The following is an 18,972-nucleotide window of genomic DNA, read 5'->3' as shown; positions in this document are numbered from 1 at the left end:
TTAACAACTTTCAAAAATCCTGGTTATAAGTTAAAATAAGTTCTGGGGATACAATGTACAACATGATGACTATAGTTAATACTGTATTGTATAATTGGCTTTATTTTATTCAAAGTTTCAGATTTACAGCAGAATTGAGAAGATAGTACACAATGTTCCCATATGCCCTATGCTCTATTTCCCCTACTTTTAATATCTTGCATTATATGTACATTCATTAAATTTGTGAACAAATGTTGATACATTATTATTAAACACATTTGGTCCAAAGTTTATCTTTTATTAAAAATTCTGTAGTTTTGGGGTGCCTGGGTGGCTCAGTTGGTTAAGCATCGGCCTTCAGCTCAGGTCATGATCTTGGGGTCCTGGGATCGAGCCCTGAGTCAGGCTCCCTGCTCAGTGGGAATCCTGCTTCTCCTTGTCCCTCTGCCTCTGCCTGCCGCTCCCCCTTCTTGTGCTCTCTGTCTGTGTCAAATAAATAAATAAATAAAATCTTAAAAAAAAAGAATTCTGTAGTTTTTATTTAGTGTCCTTTTATCTGTTCCAGAATCCCATCCAGGATAGCATGTTATATTAGTTGTCATGCCTCCTTAGGCTCCTCTTGATTGTCACGGTTTCTCAGATGTTCCTTGTTTTTAATGACCTTAGTAGTTTTGAGGAGTACTGGTCAGGTATTTGTAAGAGTGAGGTTGTTTTATAACCTAATCTTTGAGGTGAGATCTTATCACTTCTGGCCGTCCTCTATTTGTTGGAAGTGAGTACTAAATCAAGCCCACGCTCAAAGGGAGAAGAATTAAACTCCATCTTTTGGGGGAGGAATATCAAAGAATTTGTGGCCATGTCTTTAAAACCCTCAAAGCCTGTTAAACGACAGATTGCCCCACCCCCAGAGTTTATCATTCAGTAGGTCTGGGGTGGAGTCCAAGAGTTTGTAGTTCTAACAAGTTCCCAGGTGATGATGTTTCTGCTGGTGGTCCAGGGATCTTGCTTTGAGAGTCACTGGGAGCGGGTCCGGGCAAACCCTGGCGTGTACAAGGAATTGAAAAAAGTTCATCAAGATCTACTTATTTCTTTCTTTCTTTTTTTTTTAAAAGATTTTATTTATTTATTCGACAGAGATAGAGACAGCCAGTGAGAGAGGGAACACAAGCAGGGGGAGTGGGAGAGGAAGAAGCAGGCTCATAGCGGAGGAGCCCGATGTGGGGCTCGATCCCACAACGCCGGGGTCACGCCCCGAGCCGAAGGCAGACGCCCAACCGCTGTGCCACCCAGGCGCCCCTACTTATTTCTTTCAAGATCCTTCTCTTATAACTGTAACCAGTACTGAAATCAACTCACTGGTTTAACTTGTGGATTTTGCCAGTTAACATGAGACTATTAGCTTAAAAAATATGTATTGCTATATGAAAGAGGTAGAACAATATTTTATGTTTATATTGGATATGATTTATTTCATTTCATTGTCACAGATGCCAGGGAGGGAAATCGGGTATCTCCATCTGACATAAGAAGTAACTGGGGCAGAGAAAGCCTGAGTGACTTGTCTAAGGCCACACAGCCAGTTAACGGTAGAACCAAGCTTAGGACTGGGTCATCTGAGCCCTGGACCAGCGCAGTTTATATTACACCAGAGTCTCTCATATTGTGTCCAACTTCTAGGACTTTGCCATGTTTTGGAGAAGCATCAGTAAAACTAGTCACATGACAGTTGAAGTAATCAAATCAACAGAAGACACAGATATTGTTTACTGGAAAAGGAAGGAGTGAAACAAGTGATGTGCCAGGTCAATCTTCTGCTGCTTAGGTTGGGAGAACCTTCCTATTTAGTGACTACCACAACTGCCACCAAGTGCACTCTAACATCCAGGTAGCACCTGCAAAAGTCGCTGGAAGAATCACAGGCTACGGGTCTTCTTTTTGTCTGCCCACGCACACTAGCAGGATTGCTTAGCTCTGCTGGCGAAGTACCCAGCTAAAGAGGTTGTCAGTACATCTCTTTTAGGTTTTGGTTTGAATGGAGAGGACATGGTAGTCTATGTACCATACCACCACCAAGATGCCCAAGATGTATTTGAAAATCTAGAAGTATGGGCAGACCACTGGATGCCTTTGAGTGTACGTATTACTTTTCTTTAAATTCAGAATGAAGATGCAACTAGTAAGCAAAGAATTGGGTGCATAAATACCCAATGAACGCACAAAAGTGAAATAGCTACACACTGATAATTTTATTCAGTGAGAACACCAGCCTAATCAGATCAAAAGAGTGGTCTCCAATTCCATTTTTACCTTTCCTTAGAGAACATTCTACTTTTACTTGATGTTTATACGTTGCCAAAAGTAAAGCAAGTTTTGGTGAAAATGGTTAAAGTCAGCAGTACTTCATATACCCCCATTAGGAAATCATGATTTCATATACTGAGCCCCAAGTTCAAGTTCACTGGTATGCAGAGAAAAAGTACCCAACACCTAGTGCAAGCATAGACTCCTATCCAAATGTAGTGGTGCTGGAGGTTGGTGAAGCATGAGTCAGGGAACTGTCCTATGGTGGTGGTGGTGGTGGTGGTGGTAATGAGTGAGGGAGTATGGAAGATAATGCCAATGACCTTTAATTTGATCTTTTCCAATGGTAGTGGTGGTATGAAACAGCCAGTTGGTGTGAGAGGGAGTATGGGGGTGGGAGGCACGAAACCAAGTGTCAGTGATGTTAGAATTGATACTGTCCAACGGTGGTTGTGGTGGCATGAAACAGAGTCCGTGACTTAATCTTGTCCGAAGGTGGTGGCCTCACGTGGGAAGATGGTGGGGGAAGGTTGGTGGGAACGAGGAGCGGAAGGCCATGAAACAGAGTGAGTGACCTAACATTCCTGTCCAAAGGTGTTCAAAAGAGAGCTTAAGGGTGGGGAGGTAGGGGTGGGGGTGGAGGCGGTGCGGTGGGCCTCGTAACAGTCAGTGACGTGACAATTAAGCCTGTCTAAGGGGTGGGGGGCGGGCGTGAAACATAACCACATTTAATTCTGCCTAAGGTGGTGGTGTGGTGGCAGGCATGAATCAGCCACTATAGTTAAGTGATAAAAGGGACATGAAAATCAAAGTTATCAAGATGTAATGAGAATCCTGAAGGGCCGTAGCCAGCCCATCCAGGGAAGGCCTCCCGGAAGAGGTGCCTGCGGTTGAGAAGGCCCTTGAACAAGGCGTAGGGTTGGATTCTGGGCGTGGACTCCGGGTCTCCTCGCAGTCCCAGAGCACCTTCGCTACCTTAGGGCCGCGAAGGACTTAGCCGGGGGCGGGACGCGGGGCTGCTGCACTTGCCCGGCGGGACTCAGCCCCAGGAGCAAAAGAGGGAGGCGCCGGCATCTGGGCGAACTCAAGCAAAAGAAAGCAAGGGCGGCGGCGGCGGCGAATCAGCAGCCGGCGCGTGCGGCCGCGCGCCCTCCCGTGCCCCCCGCGCCCTCCGTGCGCCGCGTACGTGCAGCGGCCAGCTCCGCCCCCGTGGGCGGGGCCTGGGGAAGCCGCGGGCGGCCGGCCGCAGCCCGGGAGCTGCTGCTGCTGCTGCGGCGGCTGCACCCGCGGCGCCAAGGCCGAGGCGGAGGCCGGGGTGCGAGCTTGGCTGACGTGCCGGATCCGCGCGGCTCGGCTGCGTCGGCTCTTGCGGCTGCCTGAGCGTCTTGGCTGGTCTGTGCACGGCCTCGGCGAGGATGCGGCTTTTCCGGTGGCTGCTAAAGCAGCCGGTTCCTAAGCAGATCGAACGCTACTCGCGTTTCTCGCCATCGCCACTCTCCATCAAGCAGTTCCTAGACTTCGGTGAGTGCGGGGCCGCGGGCCCCCACGGTCGCTACGGTACCCACAGCCCCGGGACGCGGGGCCGCTGCCTTCCGGGCCCGCCACCGCCGCGGGTCTCCACAGCTCCGGGCAAAGTCCGTGGGAACCGCGGGAGGGGCTCCGGGATGCCCGGGGGCTCTCCAGGGGACTCGAATTTCGGGGCGCGGAGGGGCAGGGCCTGGCAACCGCACAGCGGCCAGGGCTTTACCTGGAAACACAGAAACCGCGTCCAAGGACCCTCATCCAGGCGGGACTCCCCAGACCTGCTTCGGTAGCTTCAAATCTACTTGACACAGACCTCACCGTCCTTAAACTTAGTAGCGGAATGTGGGTAGTTTTTTAATGTTTTTACTTGTAGATTCTTTTTGTTGTTGTTGTTGTTGAGTAAAAGCTGTTTAGAAACACCCTGAGGTTGAACAAATTATGCAATGGCATTTTGTTCCTTTTTTGCCCTAAGGTGTTCGCATGTGCCTGGAGCGGCAGGACTCGAACTATTGTCCTCTTCGTGTAATGTTAAAGCAGTTAGAGGCCTGGACTGCGAACGCCTTAGATGCTGGGAGGAGAGGACGCGTGGGCTCCTAGCGTCAGAGCAGGGTCTGATACACCCCCGGTCTCGGTGCCGGCACCTTTCGTCTTGCCTTCCCTTTTGTGTCCCACCACCTCCCAGGTCAAGTGGGCTGGTGGGCAGCTGACGCGGATTGAGGTGGGAGAGCAGAAGACCCGGCCCTCACCTTGCCTGAGAGGCCTAGCTGAGATGGGAATAGATTCCACCACCTTATGCTAACCGGATCGTGTTTCCCCGGAGTGGTGCCTTTTCAACCACTAGACGAATACTTGAAATTGCTGAAGGCGAGGGAGCTGGTTGTGAACCACCTGAGAGTAAAACAAAAGTGCGCACCCAGGTATCCGAATGGAGTTCAGCATCCTTGAAGGGGAATAAAATGGAGCAGCAAAGATGTTCTAAGCTCTCAGGGGAACATAATGGGGCGTCTCTTCATTTAATGAATTTTATGTAACTGTAAAGGGACGTTAGCAGGTGGGAATAAAAACTAAAAGTGCAGAGGAGGTCGAACATCCAGGGAAGATAAGATACGCAAAATGTGATGTTGCCTATACTGAAAAAGTTGGGATAGGAAGAGAGGACTAGGTTAAAGTCGAGACCAAATTAAATTTTAAGAACCCACTTTGCCAGAGAATGATGAGGAGAGTCAAAGTTCAATGAGATGTTGATCTTTGCGTCTTAAACTTCACTCCTGAAAGCTTTTCAGTAGTTGACCATCTCTGGCCACTTTTGAAATTTTAGAGGTTTGAAGCAGCTCCTGACTTCAGGGTTTAGAAGGAAAATGTCACCGTTGCTATAAATAGCATGTTTTCCATTTCTAATTTATAGTTTAGAGAAGATTCTGAAGGTATCAGCTTCATTGGGGTAAACTGAGTTAGGTTAATTCACAGTAAAAGGAGCAAAAGGAATCCAGAAATTCCTAATTTTTTCCACCTTCAAAATTGACGTGATAGCTCTGATAACTTGTCAAAATTTCAGTTGATTTAGTTTTACAGCAAGCTAGTATCTACCCATGTTAATAGGTGTCTTGGCAAGAATGTTACTTGAGTAGGAAAACCACAGTGGGAGATAGTGTTATCGTGGAAAACCCATGGGACCAGTATCTGGAAATAAGTGTTCTAATTTTTGCTCTGCCACGAGCTCAAGAGTGTGGCCTTGGCTGAGTGAACCTCACTGGGGTTCATTTTCCTCAATAATAAAAGGTGTGGATTGTATCGGGTAATCTCTAAAACATCACTCCTGAACTGTGTGATTGTAGTTTCAAAGGAAAAGGGATGAGCTACTGAAAAGAAAATGACCAAATCTCCTGATAGGTATTTCCCATAAAAGGCTTCTGACCTATTTTGGGAGAGGTGGAAGGAATACACTAATCTAGGATAATGGAAGAAGCCTAATAATTGAAGTCTTTTCCTTATAAGGAAGCTCACAGAAGAGCTATATATAATTGTAGTGGAATTTGCTAGAAACTACAAGCCTAGTTTGTAATATCCAGAGACAGGTGGCGGGCAGCCTGTGTTTAATGACAACTAGAAGAAGAGTGCTGTCACACAAAGGCCATCTCGACTTCTACCTTTCTTTTAGTTCTAGCTCTTGATAGTTCTCTTGTGGCAAGTAATGTAGGAATTTGAGAATTTAGATTGGATGTGGGGATTTTTTAAGGTGAGGAGGAAGAAGAGTAAAGAGGCTTTATGCCCCTTCATGATGTTGAAAACGGCAGATGAAGGCCACCTCAGATGCTTAAAGGACAAGCTGGGGAGCAGCAGATGACTGCATGAGGCCAGTCAGGTGTGGGCTGTGGCAGACTCCAGGTATGTGCTGGCTCCAGAAGGGGCAGGTGATTGGTACCAATTCAGTATATTTTAAAAGACCAGAGGCTCAAAAAAAAGTAGATATGTAGACCATATTGACCTCTAGGCTGCCTTTAGGATTTTCTCCCTCACTGTTTTACAAACAGGACATAAATTTTTGACAGGGACCAAAGAAGGGACGTACATGGAATTCAGTGTTTCAGTATTCGTTATAAGCATGCGAACAAATAAATTGTAGTTTCTATGGCCACTGAAATAGCTTTATTATACTAATCTATCCACATTAGTAAAAGGAGATTATCTTCCTTAAGAGTGAAGATGAAAACTGGTTGTTACTTCAGAAGCAGTGGTTTTATTTTAAAGAAGGGTTTCTCATTCTCAACACTCTTGACATTTTGGGACAGGTCATGGTTGGGGGTGTGTCCTGGGCATTGTTGGAAGTTTATAAAGCAGCATCCTTGGCCTCTACCCACTAGATGCCAGTACCTACTAGACGGCACCCGTTGTGACAACCATATGTCTCCAGACAGCCCCATGTCCTCTGGGGGAGCAAAATCACCCTTTGTGATTTTAGCATTTAGATCCATGGTTTTCATGCCTGGGTCCCATCCCCCAAACTTATGTAAATGGTCTGGGGGTGGGGTGCAGGGCACTGGTATTTTTAGAAGATCCCCAGGTTGTTTTTAAGCATAACCGGTGTTGAAAACCACTAATTAGATGATCTTCTGATCTAGAGTACTGTTGCCCTTTCATATGTGTGCCATATTTTTCTATGCTGTTTAAAATAATAAGAGTTTCTTGAACTCAGTCTTTACTTGAAGAATGGCCTTCCACCCAGTTAGCAAGTGTAGCAGGAATAGCAAGTGTTCTAAATGGATTATGAGTTCATAATGGCAATAGTGCATTCTAAAGGGTGGAGGTTTTTTTCTTTTTTAAATGAGATTTTCTTTTTGGTCTGAGATGGGAATTACATGGTTTCAAATTCAAAAGTGCCAAAGGACACAGAAATATCACCTTCCTACTTTTGTCCACTAGCCTCCCCATTTTTTGTATAAACAGCAGCTTGTTACAGCTCTGTCCGCCTTGCTTCTTAAACTTTATACCTTAGGGAGGTCTCTGTATCTTTATCTACAGTACTTCCTTTTCCTTTCTTAGGGCTTCTGAGAGTTTGTTTATATGAGTATTCTGTGATTCATTAGCCAACTCCCTCTTTATGGCTAGTAGGTTGTTTCTAGTCTTTGCTATGGCCCCCAGGGCTAGCGCGAATCGTCCTGTACGCGCCTCATTCCGTGCCTGTATGAGTGTGTATGTAGGACATATTCCTGAACATGGGATTACTACCTCAGAAGGTGTGTGCATTTGAAACTTTCATAAACATTGTCAGATTGCTTTCCCTAGAGGTTGTCTGTTTATCCTCTCACTAGAAGTTTCTGAGAGTGCCTGTTTTCCTTTGCTTTTACCAAATTGTCGTCGTCAAACTTTTGATAAGTAAAAAGTGTTATCTAGTTAGAATCTTTTCTCCTTGAGTAAATGATTTTTTATTTTGGAAACTTTTGACCCTTACAGAACTAGCAAGAATCGTATGTTGAACTCCTGGGTTCATTATATTGATGTCCACGTGCTGTTTGTCTGTAGATCTTGTATGTATGTGCAGTCTGTCAGATTTTCTTATCAATGCCGCGGTTGTTTCAGAAAACTTTTTTTTTTCTGTATCAAAACCAATTTATCTTTCAAATAATCTGTTCTTTAAAGATTTGGTAGTGGGTTGCCTGAGTGGCTCAGTTGGTTGAGGGTCGGATTCTTGATTTTGGCTCAGGTCATGGCCTCAGGGTCGTGAGATCAAGCCCTACCTCAGGCTCTGGCGCTGGGCATGGAACCTGCTCAAAATTCTCTCTCTCTCTCCCTCTGCCCTTCCCCCTTAAAATTTTTTTTTTTAAAGATTTTATTTATTTATTTGACAGAGAGACAGCTAGCGAGAGAGGGAACACAAGCAGGGGGAGTGGGAGAGGAGGAAACAGGCTCATAACAGAGGAGCCTGATGTGGGGCTCGATCCCAGAACGCCGGGATCACGCCCTGAGCCGAAGGCAGACACTTAACCGCTGTGCCACCCAGGTGCCCCCCCCCTTAAAATTTTTAAATAAGTAATAAAATGTTTACAAAAATGAAGATTTGGTAGATTCCCCCTGTGAAACCTTTTAAACCTAGTGTGTTTGGGGACTATTGCTCTTTGACAACTTTCTGTATTCTGTGGTATTGATCTGTATAGATTTCCTGTTTCTTCTAGAGTACATTTTGTTATATTTCTTTAGAAAATTATCCTAGTCATTGAGGTTTTAAGTCCACTTGCATAGCTGGGATGGTAGTCTCTTATCAGTCTTAATTTTCTCTGTGGCTATTCCTCTTTTTTATATTTGTTCTCTCCTCCCCTTTCTTGATTAGATTATACAGTAGTTTATGACTGAATTCCTTTATTAGTTTTATGACTTTTGTTTTCTAGTTCATTAATGTCCGCTTTGACTTTCTTAATTCCCTCTGATCTCCTCAATCTCCTCGTGTTTGTTATTCTTTTTCTTCTGAGTTGAACACTTGGTTTCTTTTCTGTTTTGCTCTTTGAGTACTTAAGGCTACAGTTACTCCTCTTTTACTCACTGCTTTAGCAGCTGACGTGTAAATATTTGATCCTCTCTCCTCCCAGCTCTTCTGCATCTTTAGATTCTTGTTCTTCTGTGAACTAGGAGTTGCTCGAGTTTTTAAATTTTCAGGGCAGGTACATCCTGCATTGTAATTTTCTTTATGTTTAGTTTTGTTGCATTGTGATCACAGAATGTTATCTGGATTATTATTTCTTTAATTTGTGGGTGTTTACTTCGTAGCCCAATATATGGTCATTTCCTGTGACATTTGGGCAGCAAAAAGAAGATGATGTTCTCTTCTCAGGTTACAGAGTTTGAGATACCAGATATACCATATTAATTATGTTATTTCAGTTTCCTATACCTTTACTTTTTTTTAAATCTACTTGATCCATTATGACCTGAGAGAAGTTCAAGCCTCCTAATATAATTCTTTTTCTCCGTATCTCCGTATCTCTCTGACAGTATTTCCTTCATACCTGTTTGCTGCTGAGACATTCTTAACTGTCATGTCCTCATTGAGAGATGTACCCTTTAGCGATACAGAATGCTGCCCTCTTGCTAGGTTATTGCTTTTTAGCCTGGATTCAACCTTATTTGACATTGAGATCTAGATCCTTATTTTCCTCTTGTTTACATTTTCTGGTGGAACATTGCTGTTTTATTTTGTGTTTATTTTATTTTCAGTCTTCCTGAATTACTTTGCCTTAATTGTTATCTTGAAATGTAGTGTAAAGTTGGGTTTTGCTTTGTGATCCAACTTTCTCTGTTATGTGGTTAAGTTTAACCAATGCATATATTTGTCGATACGAAAGATCTGTCATCTGTAGTGATAAACATCTATAATTTTCTCTTGCTTTCTATTTTTAATACCTTAATTTTTCTACTGTATTACATATCTCATTTTCTTTGTTTTATTATAGTTCTTTTAACAATTAGGTTTGAATTTTTGGTTCCTCTGATTATCTTAGGCCTTCTTTGTCGAATAAGGTCACCACTAGCCACTTGAACCTATTTAGCACTTGAAATGTGACTAGTGTGACTGAGAAACTGAATTGATTTAGATTTAAATTTAAAGCTGATACTTGATTCAGTTAATTGGAAAACTTATATGTTTAGAGCAGTTTGGATATGTGACTCTCCTTTAACTGTAAATTTGATGAAATCTAATTATAGGTCAATTACTTCTGATAGAAATTTAGGTTTTGAATTGAATTGTGCTATAAGATGCACAGTGGATTTCAAAGACTTAATATAAGAAATGGTAAAATATCTCAATCTGTTTTTATATTGATTCCTTGTAGACATGATAGTATTTTGGATATGTTAGATTAAATGAAATATCAAAACTTTCACCTGTTTCTTTTTGAGTTAATGTGACTGCTAGGCAGTTTTAAATTACACATGTGTCTCACATTATTTTTCTATTGAACCGAGGCTTCAGATAGTATATATTCATTCCTTACTAGGAGTAAGAGAAGTATCACATTTTCATGTTCAGAATAAACATTTTATTGATTTTATTTCTCAGTATAACTTTTACGTTTTTTTTCCCTATGAACCTGTTACTCTCAGGATTTTTGTACTAATTTGTTGTCCTTGAAGGGCAGTTCATTCTAATGGTGGCTCTTTGTAAACTTTTGTCTCAAGGGACCTATCCTACCAGAGTAAACAAAGAAAAGTAAAAAGCTCTGCCTTGAAATTTCTTAGTTTATTTCTTCTCGGATTATTTCTCTTTGTCCTGCTCAAATATATGGGCTTCCTCAAATCCAAACACAGGATTGTTTTGAAAGGAAATTAATACACAGGGAAGAAATCCTAAAGAAATGAAAATGACTTTACTCAGATATTTCTTTTTGTGTCAAACTACCAACTATAGCCCAGAGAGAGACACAATTATCAACCATTAATGGGTGAGCAAATAAAATTGTCATTGTTTATGTTATTAACGAAAAAAATGGTGGCTCTTTGTTACATTTGCAAAAGTTTGAGTTCTGTCTTTCCATTAAGTAGTTACTATGAATGAAAACTTCACCTGGTGGTATAAGGACAGGAGGACTTGGGCTGTTAAGATGTAAATTAAAGACAGAACCTTCTGAATCTTGAATGAATTCATAGGAAATGATTCACATTTTCATTTGGACCTGCTGTTCATCTTTCAGTCTCACCCTGGCCACTTCTGGTTCCTTCACTCATCACTTTGATTTGCTCCCTGCAGACTTACTTCCCATTTGTTTTACTTCCCAGTTCCTTTGCTCTTGTCTTTTGCACAGCTGCACTGGTTTTAAAGGTGTTTGTTCCTGCCCTCCTTTTAATTTGATTTTATTATTTTATTTTATTATATTAATTTTTTTTTATTCACAACCATCTCTTTACAGAGGGCAGCCCTCGCCCCTGTGTGGAACCTCTCACAGCTTCTTCAGGCTGTCGTCTGTCTGCAGAGTTGGGTGCTCCGTAATTGGTGATTTCTGGCTCCATGTAAAGGTTATTAAACATTAAACACCTTAGTTGTTATGTAAGTTTAAACTCCCATAATGTCCACACATTTAAATATAGCATCTCCCAAATAAAACCACCAGAAGGCAGGTTGTCTGACAAAACTGCCTTCTTTTCAGAGAAAAGATTTCTACCACCAGCACACTGCTTCTGTGAACCTCGGAGCCTTTAGCTATTAGAAGGCAACAGCTAGGGGCGCCTGGGTGGCACAGCGGTTGGGCGTCTGCCTTTGGCTCAGGGCGTGATCCCGGTATTGCGGGATCGAGCCCCACATCAGGCTCCTCCGCTATGAGCCTGCTTCTTCCTCTCCCACTCCCCCTGCTTGTGTTCCCTCTCTCGCTGGCTGTCTCTCTCTGTCAAATAAATAAATAAAATCTTTAAAAAAAAAGAGAAGGCAACAGCTAATTTCCTTATTTTTACTGTTCTTGAGGTTTAAGGGCCCAGCCGCCTTCTGTTTTCCTTTAGAAAGTATTTTAATTTAAGATTCTGATACCCACTGAAAAGCTGCCTTTGGTTTCAAATGACTGGCCTTTGAAAAAGTCTTGGTTTTTAAAGTTCTTTTGCTCCCCGGAGCCTGATTACCACTGGAGAGAACAGTGATTTTTGTTTCCAGGGGAGATGAAAAGATTTTTTTTTATTATCACATTAGGAAAGAGGAAAAATAATTGTATTTTGTTTCCTCATGTGTTTATTTTGTACTTACACATATATGTACACGATACGCCTTTTCTCTAAGAAGGAAGGTTTTTCTACTATAAAGAGTTGCCAAGAATTAGACTAACCTGTTGGGAGACAGAAGCCTACTATTCAGAATTAAAGGGGAAGAGAACGATTTCAGTTTCGGTAAAGATGTCTAACTTGGCTTCATGCATCTTGATGAGTATTTAAGCTTAAAGTCAGAATTGGCCCTTTGGGGCCTTTATGATCAGATAGGGTTGGATTTCAACGTAATCTGGTTTATCAGGCTCGGGGCACTTACATTGTGGCTCTGGCTTACCTGTCTTCGCAGTTTTGTGTGGGGTTTTTGTGTGTGCAGTTTTGTCTGTAGTCTTGAAGGGGGCACATGGCCACACTTGCTGACCTACCGATGGGTGGTTTCCTCCCACTTAGCGTTAGGAAATTCGTTAGGCTGTTGGCAAGATTTGAGAAACCTTGGATTTATTACTGGATGGAATCAGAAAATATCACTGCTTTTCCTTTTCCTTTATATCATACAGGCATTTAATTACTTGACTTCCATGATAAACTGAAGTCGGAGTTGGGCAAATGCTTTTGTTTTAGGAATACCATAGTGGAAGATAGGTTGTCAAACTATACAGCCTGAGAGCCAGACTCCTGTTTTGTTTTGTTTTGTTTTGTTTTGTTTTATTAGTAGACCTTATTTTTTATCGTTTCAGGTTCACCACAAAATTGAGCAGAAAATACAGGGAGCTCCCACATACAGCCCCTCCCCAAAGATAGCCTCCCTCACCACCAACATCCCACGCCAGTGTGGGACGTTTGTTAATAATCAATGAACCAACATTGGCCCATCATTATTATCCAAAGTCCATAGTTTACATTAGACATCCACTCTTCGTGTTGTACACTTTGTGGGTTTTGATGACACCTGTTTTTGTAAATAAAGTTTTACTGGAACATGCCCATTTATTACATACTGTCTGTGGCTTCTGTCCATTCACAACAGTGGAGTTGACTGGCCCAGAGAGCCAAATGTGTTTACCAGGTGGCCCTTTACAGAGTTTTCCACCTCTAGTCTAAGATAATTGTATCCTGTTAAAGTAGCTTGCAGTGATTGATCTGAATTTGTGTTTAAATGATGGCGATCTGTTTCTCCCATTTGCTAGTGAAAGTAAATCTTGGCTATCTGGAGCATAATTTGGAGTTAGCTAAACCTTTTCCAGGTAATCGGTGGTTTACCTATAGGGTGTGTGCCCCTGAGTGGAATTATCATGTGGAAGGCAAAGTTTAAGTGTACTGGTTTCTCCACAGCCCTGCCACAGTGAGGTTTTATGATTTTAATTGTATAGTAGGTAACACAGAAGCTAAACATTTTCCTTTTTCCCCGTGTGGGTTTATTCTATGCCTTTTGTGTGTAAAGTGTCCTTGACCATTTACTAACTGGAATCTGGAGTTTTGATCATTTGCATGAATTCCCTGTATCTATTTGGCATAGTAACCTGTTGTGCTGTGTAAATATTGTTTCCCACTGTGTTCCCTTTTTTTGTAAAGTAATTATAAAAGTATACAATTAAAGGCATTTGGAAAGAATATCACCTCTAATTCTTCCATCCATTTTTTGGTGATAGCCTTCTAGCTTTTGCCCATGTATTTATGTATGTTCATGCAGAATATGGTTTCCTTTTTATTTAGTGCACAGTCTGAGTTTTTATATACTCAGTCATTTACAGTGATTTTATCATGGTCAGATTTATCACCTGTAGCATTTTGCAAATTGTACTAAACCCCTCTGGAATTTATTGCCCTTTCTGACGGGACTTTTGTAGCTAACTCACTTTTGCTCTGTTCTGTTGTCTAGTTGTGTAGCAACAATTATTAAGACCGCAGATCTTTCTTTGTTTCTGTTTTATCACGTGCTCAGTTCACAGAGTAGTTTATATTTGTGGATTCTATTCAGTCGGACTTTTCTGATTTTAACTAAATATATGTTAACTTTTGCCTTGTAAGTTGTCTTGAAATTTGGTAAGGGCAGTTCCTTATTTATTACCATACATTTTTAGAAATTCTTGCTGTTCTTGCCCACCTATTCTTCTTGGTAAATTAGTTAACTTACAGGAAAGTGTGCTAAGGGTTTGTGGATGGCTTGCCTGGCATTAATAGAAACAACCTGGAAGCATTCAGCTAGTCCATTTCCCTTTTTATGGGGGGGGGGGGAGGTCAGTCAATTTACCTCCATACTTCCCCTGGGGGCAGAGCTGGGTTTGATCGAGACCCCTGGTGGTATCCTTCATATCCCTCAAGGAGAACCCTGTTTCTGGTCAGTGTCTCATCTTTACTGAGATGATACTTTCTACTGCAATGAATGGCACAAAAATTACAGCAAACTATTACATTTACAAAGGCCTTTATTTATCTTCCCTCTAATTGAATAGTTGGGGTTCTAACCAAATCATAGATTATTTCCTGAAGCATCACGTAAGCAGTCATGATTTTGTTTTCATTCTTAGACTTGATATGTGATTCCGCTGGACCATTTGAGTTGTACCAGTGTTGTGTGCTTTCTTACTAGGGCACAGAGGTCAGTATATAATAGTTTCACTATTGGGAATAAATTACTAAGTATCTCTCTAACATTTTCCTGGAGCAGAAAGTTAAATATTCCCCAATGTCTCCTTGGCTAGAAAACAGTAGGGTCCTTTGAGATTTGTAACATACCTATCTTTTCCCAACAAATCGGTACATTTTCACTTGACCAGAGCATACTCCAGGTTTTATCTGAACCTTTCCTTGGCTCTGTTCTAGTAGAGTACAATGTTTCCTTAAACTTGGTAGCAGATATTCCGTGTATAAATTTGGTGATTTCCTCCCACTTCCGATGTTAAACAGAAAGCGAAATGGTAATTGGCATCTTGCTCTTCCTGTACTGGTCAGGTAATGTGCTCAAGTGAGCACTTTATTTCTAATCATCCCTTCGGCTACTTGATCACAGTGAGTGTCCCTTTCCCTAGAAACTGCCCTTTATATAGAAGGAGACCACTTCTTTGGTTAGCCTTCTTTCCAGATTCTCTGCCATGTCATCTCAGGCCTACCTACTCCTATTTCTGCTTCTTTAGCCTCAGCTTGGCTTCAGCAAAGCTGTTCAAGGAGGAAATGAAAATGGACTCTTTGGAAACTGAAAAAGATTGAGTAGATTCAGCTGGCGTTTTCGGAGTACTTACCAACATTGGTATAAAATATAGTATCGTGGACTTCTCACAATAGTCGTGTCCATGTTACTCAGGGCAGGTAAGAAAAGTACCCACACATACAGTAGAGCCAGGAGACCCAGGATCTGCTCAACTTACCGCCCCTCTGTAGCTGAGGAAGTAGCTAAGGATCGGGAGCAGTGTGGAAACAAAAACACACTAGAGGGGAAGGAGCGACAGGTACCCAGTTGCCGCTTGTCAAGAGTCACGGCATCCTGAAGTACAGCCATTTCCTTCATGAAACGTGTTCAGCAGTTTTTATCTTTCCCATGTAGGATCATCTAGAGAAGGAGAAAAAGGATAGTTGGTAACGCTGAAAAGTCTCTTAAAACTATGAGGACGTTCTCGGCCAGTTTCCTAAGAGGCTGAAACAAATCTCAAACATGAAAACAGAGACTAAAAATAGATGGGCAAATAGCTTCTGTCTGAGCCTAAGGAGGTTTTGATTTGTTTTCCCTGGTTGGATTTTTTTGTGAGTCATGTTAGTCCGTGGTCTTTAGTCCTGCTGCTCATGAGAATAATCTGGGGGTGGTGTGTGTGTGTGTGTGTGTGTGTGTGTGTGTGTGTGTGAGAGAGAGAGAGAGAGAGAGAGAGAGAGAGACACCTGCCCTTCATTGAGACCAATTAAATCAGTCTTTGGAGGTAGGGGCTCCAGTGCTGGTATGCTGGAGTTACCCGGGTGATTGTCGTGTGCTGAGAACTACTGTGTTAGATCCAGTAGACTCTTTGCCTAAGCCTAAGGGCTGTGAACCAGTTCAGGGGCTGGAGTGTGTGAGATGCTGAACGTTGACACTTAAGTAGTTTAGGAGTCCATCAGCATTACTTGAACACCTGGATTTGGAGTGAAGTAGAAATCGAGAAGCTTTGGGAAATTGTCACTTCATAGTCACTACCTTTGAGAAACTTACAGATAAGTGAGAAGCAGGGAAAATACATAAATTTATATGTGCTAGCCAAAATTTATGAACCGTGTGGCTTTGTGGCATGCTTTCCTGATGTCCCTACCGGTCCCTCAAAGGTTCGTGTAATAGGGGTGGTTTCTGGGAATGTGTGACATGTTTACCCTCTTGTCCTTCATCCAAAGTGTCCTTGGAGGCTTTCTGGGTGGAGAACACAATTAGAAGAGCACACAGAAAATGGTGTACTATTTTTCTTGATTTCTGGCTCCTTTCCTTGGCTGCCTACTCAGAGCAATGCTCTCTCCAGACTTGTTCGAGAATTGACATTATTAGGCAAGGTTGGTGTAGGATAAATAACTATATAGAGATACAAACCAAAATCTAACCCTCTCAGATTCATCCAGTGGGGGCTTGAGGTTAGAGATCATCTCTCCAACCTCCCCAGTTTTATCTGTGAGAAAGTAGAACTCCCAAGTAAGGAAGAGCCTGCCCGAATCATCAACTAGTTGTTGACATGACATCTTTGCCATCTCTTCCAAGGTGAACCAGAAATTATTCTCTCTAGGAGGCAAAGGGAACTTATATTTGTGTACCATTCCGTGGCAGGCACAATAGTAGGCAGATGTAGCTATGATTCTCCCAACATCCAAGTGGAGTAGATACTTCCATTTCCTGGATGGGGATGCCAAAGCTTAGATGATTTAAATATCCTGCCTAAGCAAAGTTAGGGGCAAAACCACACCTAAAATTCAAGTAGATGGAGTTTTTCTTTCTTTTTTCTTTCTTTTTCGTTGAAGGGTGGGTAGACGGGGGCGTGTAGGGGCAGAGGGAGAGGGAGAGAAAGAATCTCAAGCAGGCTCCACACCTACCATGGGTCCGGCTGGACCTCACAACCCTGAGATCACAACCTGAGCCGAAATCAAGAGTCAGGCGCTGAACTGACTGAGCCACCCAGGCGCCCCTCAAGTAGATGGAGCTTTTAAACCTGTGCTCTTTTCAGTTCAACATAGTATACCATTTCATTTAACATAATATACCACTACCCCCAATGCCCTTCCTTCCAGCGAACATAGTCTGTGTTAGTAATACCAAGGTTTTGTCTAAATTTATTCTGCTAGACAATCAGGAAATTGCATACTCTACCGCTCATCTAGTCTTACCATTTCCAAACTCTCAGACTGGTACCTACTTCATTTACTTACACTGAGACAGTTCTTATTCTGGGGACCACCACCACTTGTTAGCCTGCTTATTGTCTCTGAGAGTGTGAGCAGCAATCTCTGTGCACTTGTACTCAAATCTTAATTTCTGGTGCCTACCAGTAGCGCGAGTGTGGGCAGATCACTACCCTTCAGTGTCTTTAGCTACAAAATAGAAACGATAGCATCTCGTCATAGCCTTGTAATACTGGTGAAATTGAGAACACGCAGCACAATGCATGGCACATGGTAGGTGCTCAGTAGATGTTGGCTATGCTTTTATTATGGGAAGTCAGTGACACAGCATTTCCTGGATGAAATCAGCTTCCTGCTAAGAATAAAAGCTGCATAGGGAGCTCTTAACCTTGAATGCTAATTATCTTAAAGTTTGTTGGCTGAAGGTCCCAGCTCTAAAAACTGAGCATTTTCCAAGAAACAGTACTTTCCGTTCATAAATGCTTTGAGAGTTCCTGGCTTTGGAGCCTCTTCATTCACTGTAACGGTTAACTTAACATTTTGCTTCAGTTCACCTCGAAGATGAGTACATGGCGACCTTTACTTAAATGTTCCTGCTTCCATGACGACAAGGCATCCTGTAACTTACCAGTCCACCGTTAGGACTAGATCCTAAAGGCCCTTCTGGAATTAGGTTGATAGGAGTCTTTGCGGTGGCTTTGGCTACAGTTGTTACTCACATGCTCTAGCTGGTCAGAGCTCTGTTTGTGATATCAGTTCTGAACACATCCATGCCTTTTTCCTCCACTCCCTGGCCTGACACACCATACTGACAGTTACTGCCACTTTATTATCACCTTCCTTCCTACCTTTGGCTCCTCTTCCCCTAACTTGAAGGATTTGATACCTCTGACCAAATATGTAGAATGGAGTGGTCTACCTATAAGAGGAATTTACCATTACCAGCAAATATGACCTTGCATCCCTGAATTTTATTTGCTATAGTAAGTTTCTATAATAGTAAGTTTCCGTATAAACTTATATATTTTGATTTTCAGTTCTAATTAGGAAATATTTACTAAATACATATGGTGTGTTGCATATTGTGCTAGTAGACTCTTCAGTGTTCTGAGGAATCCTGGGACCCACAGGACATAGAACTCAGTGACTGGGGGGAATGGCAGAGGGGTTGCCTAGGCAGAGGGCACAGATTGTGGACTCAGTGAAATCTATTTACAACTTGCTTTGGCCTCACCTGGCATGCAGAAGGGCAGGCTTCTCACTAATCTGTTTATGAACACATACCTACCTTCCAAGAGTCAAGAGGATTCTGAAGAGAGAGGAAGAGGGCACTAGTGGGAGTTACTCGCTTTCCCTCCGCACAGAGGTGGCTGCCCCTCAGGGAAGGGTCCAGTAACCCTCGCCTACCTTAATTAAGAACCCCATCATGATCACCCTGTATCCCTTTTTCCTATAAGAACAACAAAAATCGGGGCACCTGGGTGGCTCAGTCGGTGAAGCGTCTGCCTTCAGCTCAGGTCATGATCTCAGGGTCCTGGGATCGAGTCCCGCATCGGGCTCTCTGCTCAGTGGGGAGCCTGCTTCTCCCTCTCTACCCCCCCATCTTGTGCTGTCTCTCTCTCTCATGCTCTCTCCTCTCTTGCTCTCTCG

The 18,972-nt window shown here is 42.6% G+C and overlaps 1 protein-coding gene and 1 pseudogene across 2 annotated transcripts in view; both read left to right on the top strand.

The window, feature by feature from the left end:
* The window catches only part of LOC123785382 (transcription factor SPT20 homolog pseudogene), an 88,289-nt pseudogene extending 84,626 nt beyond the window's left edge, over positions 1-3,663 (top strand).
* The window catches only part of PDK3 (pyruvate dehydrogenase kinase 3), a 75,226-nt gene continuing 59,750 nt past the window's right edge, over positions 3,497-18,972 (top strand). The window contains exon 1 of one of the 2 annotated variants that reach the window (XM_045787118.2): positions 3,497-3,804. In XM_045787118.2, coding sequence (XP_045643074.1) covers positions 3,699-3,804 — 106 coding nt within the window. In that variant the 5' untranslated portion in view covers positions 3,497-3,698. The remainder of the gene's footprint in view (positions 3,805-18,972) is intronic. The other variant, XM_045787117.2, reaches the window with a different exon arrangement.

The sequence above is a fragment of the Ursus americanus genome, chromosome X (assembly GCF_024610735.1).
Source record: "Ursus americanus isolate L20-20 chromosome X, mUrsAme1.1.p, whole genome shotgun sequence".
Lineage (NCBI taxonomy): Eukaryota > Metazoa > Chordata > Mammalia > Carnivora > Ursidae > Ursus > Ursus americanus.
This window is presented reverse-complemented; position numbering and strand designations above follow the sequence as displayed.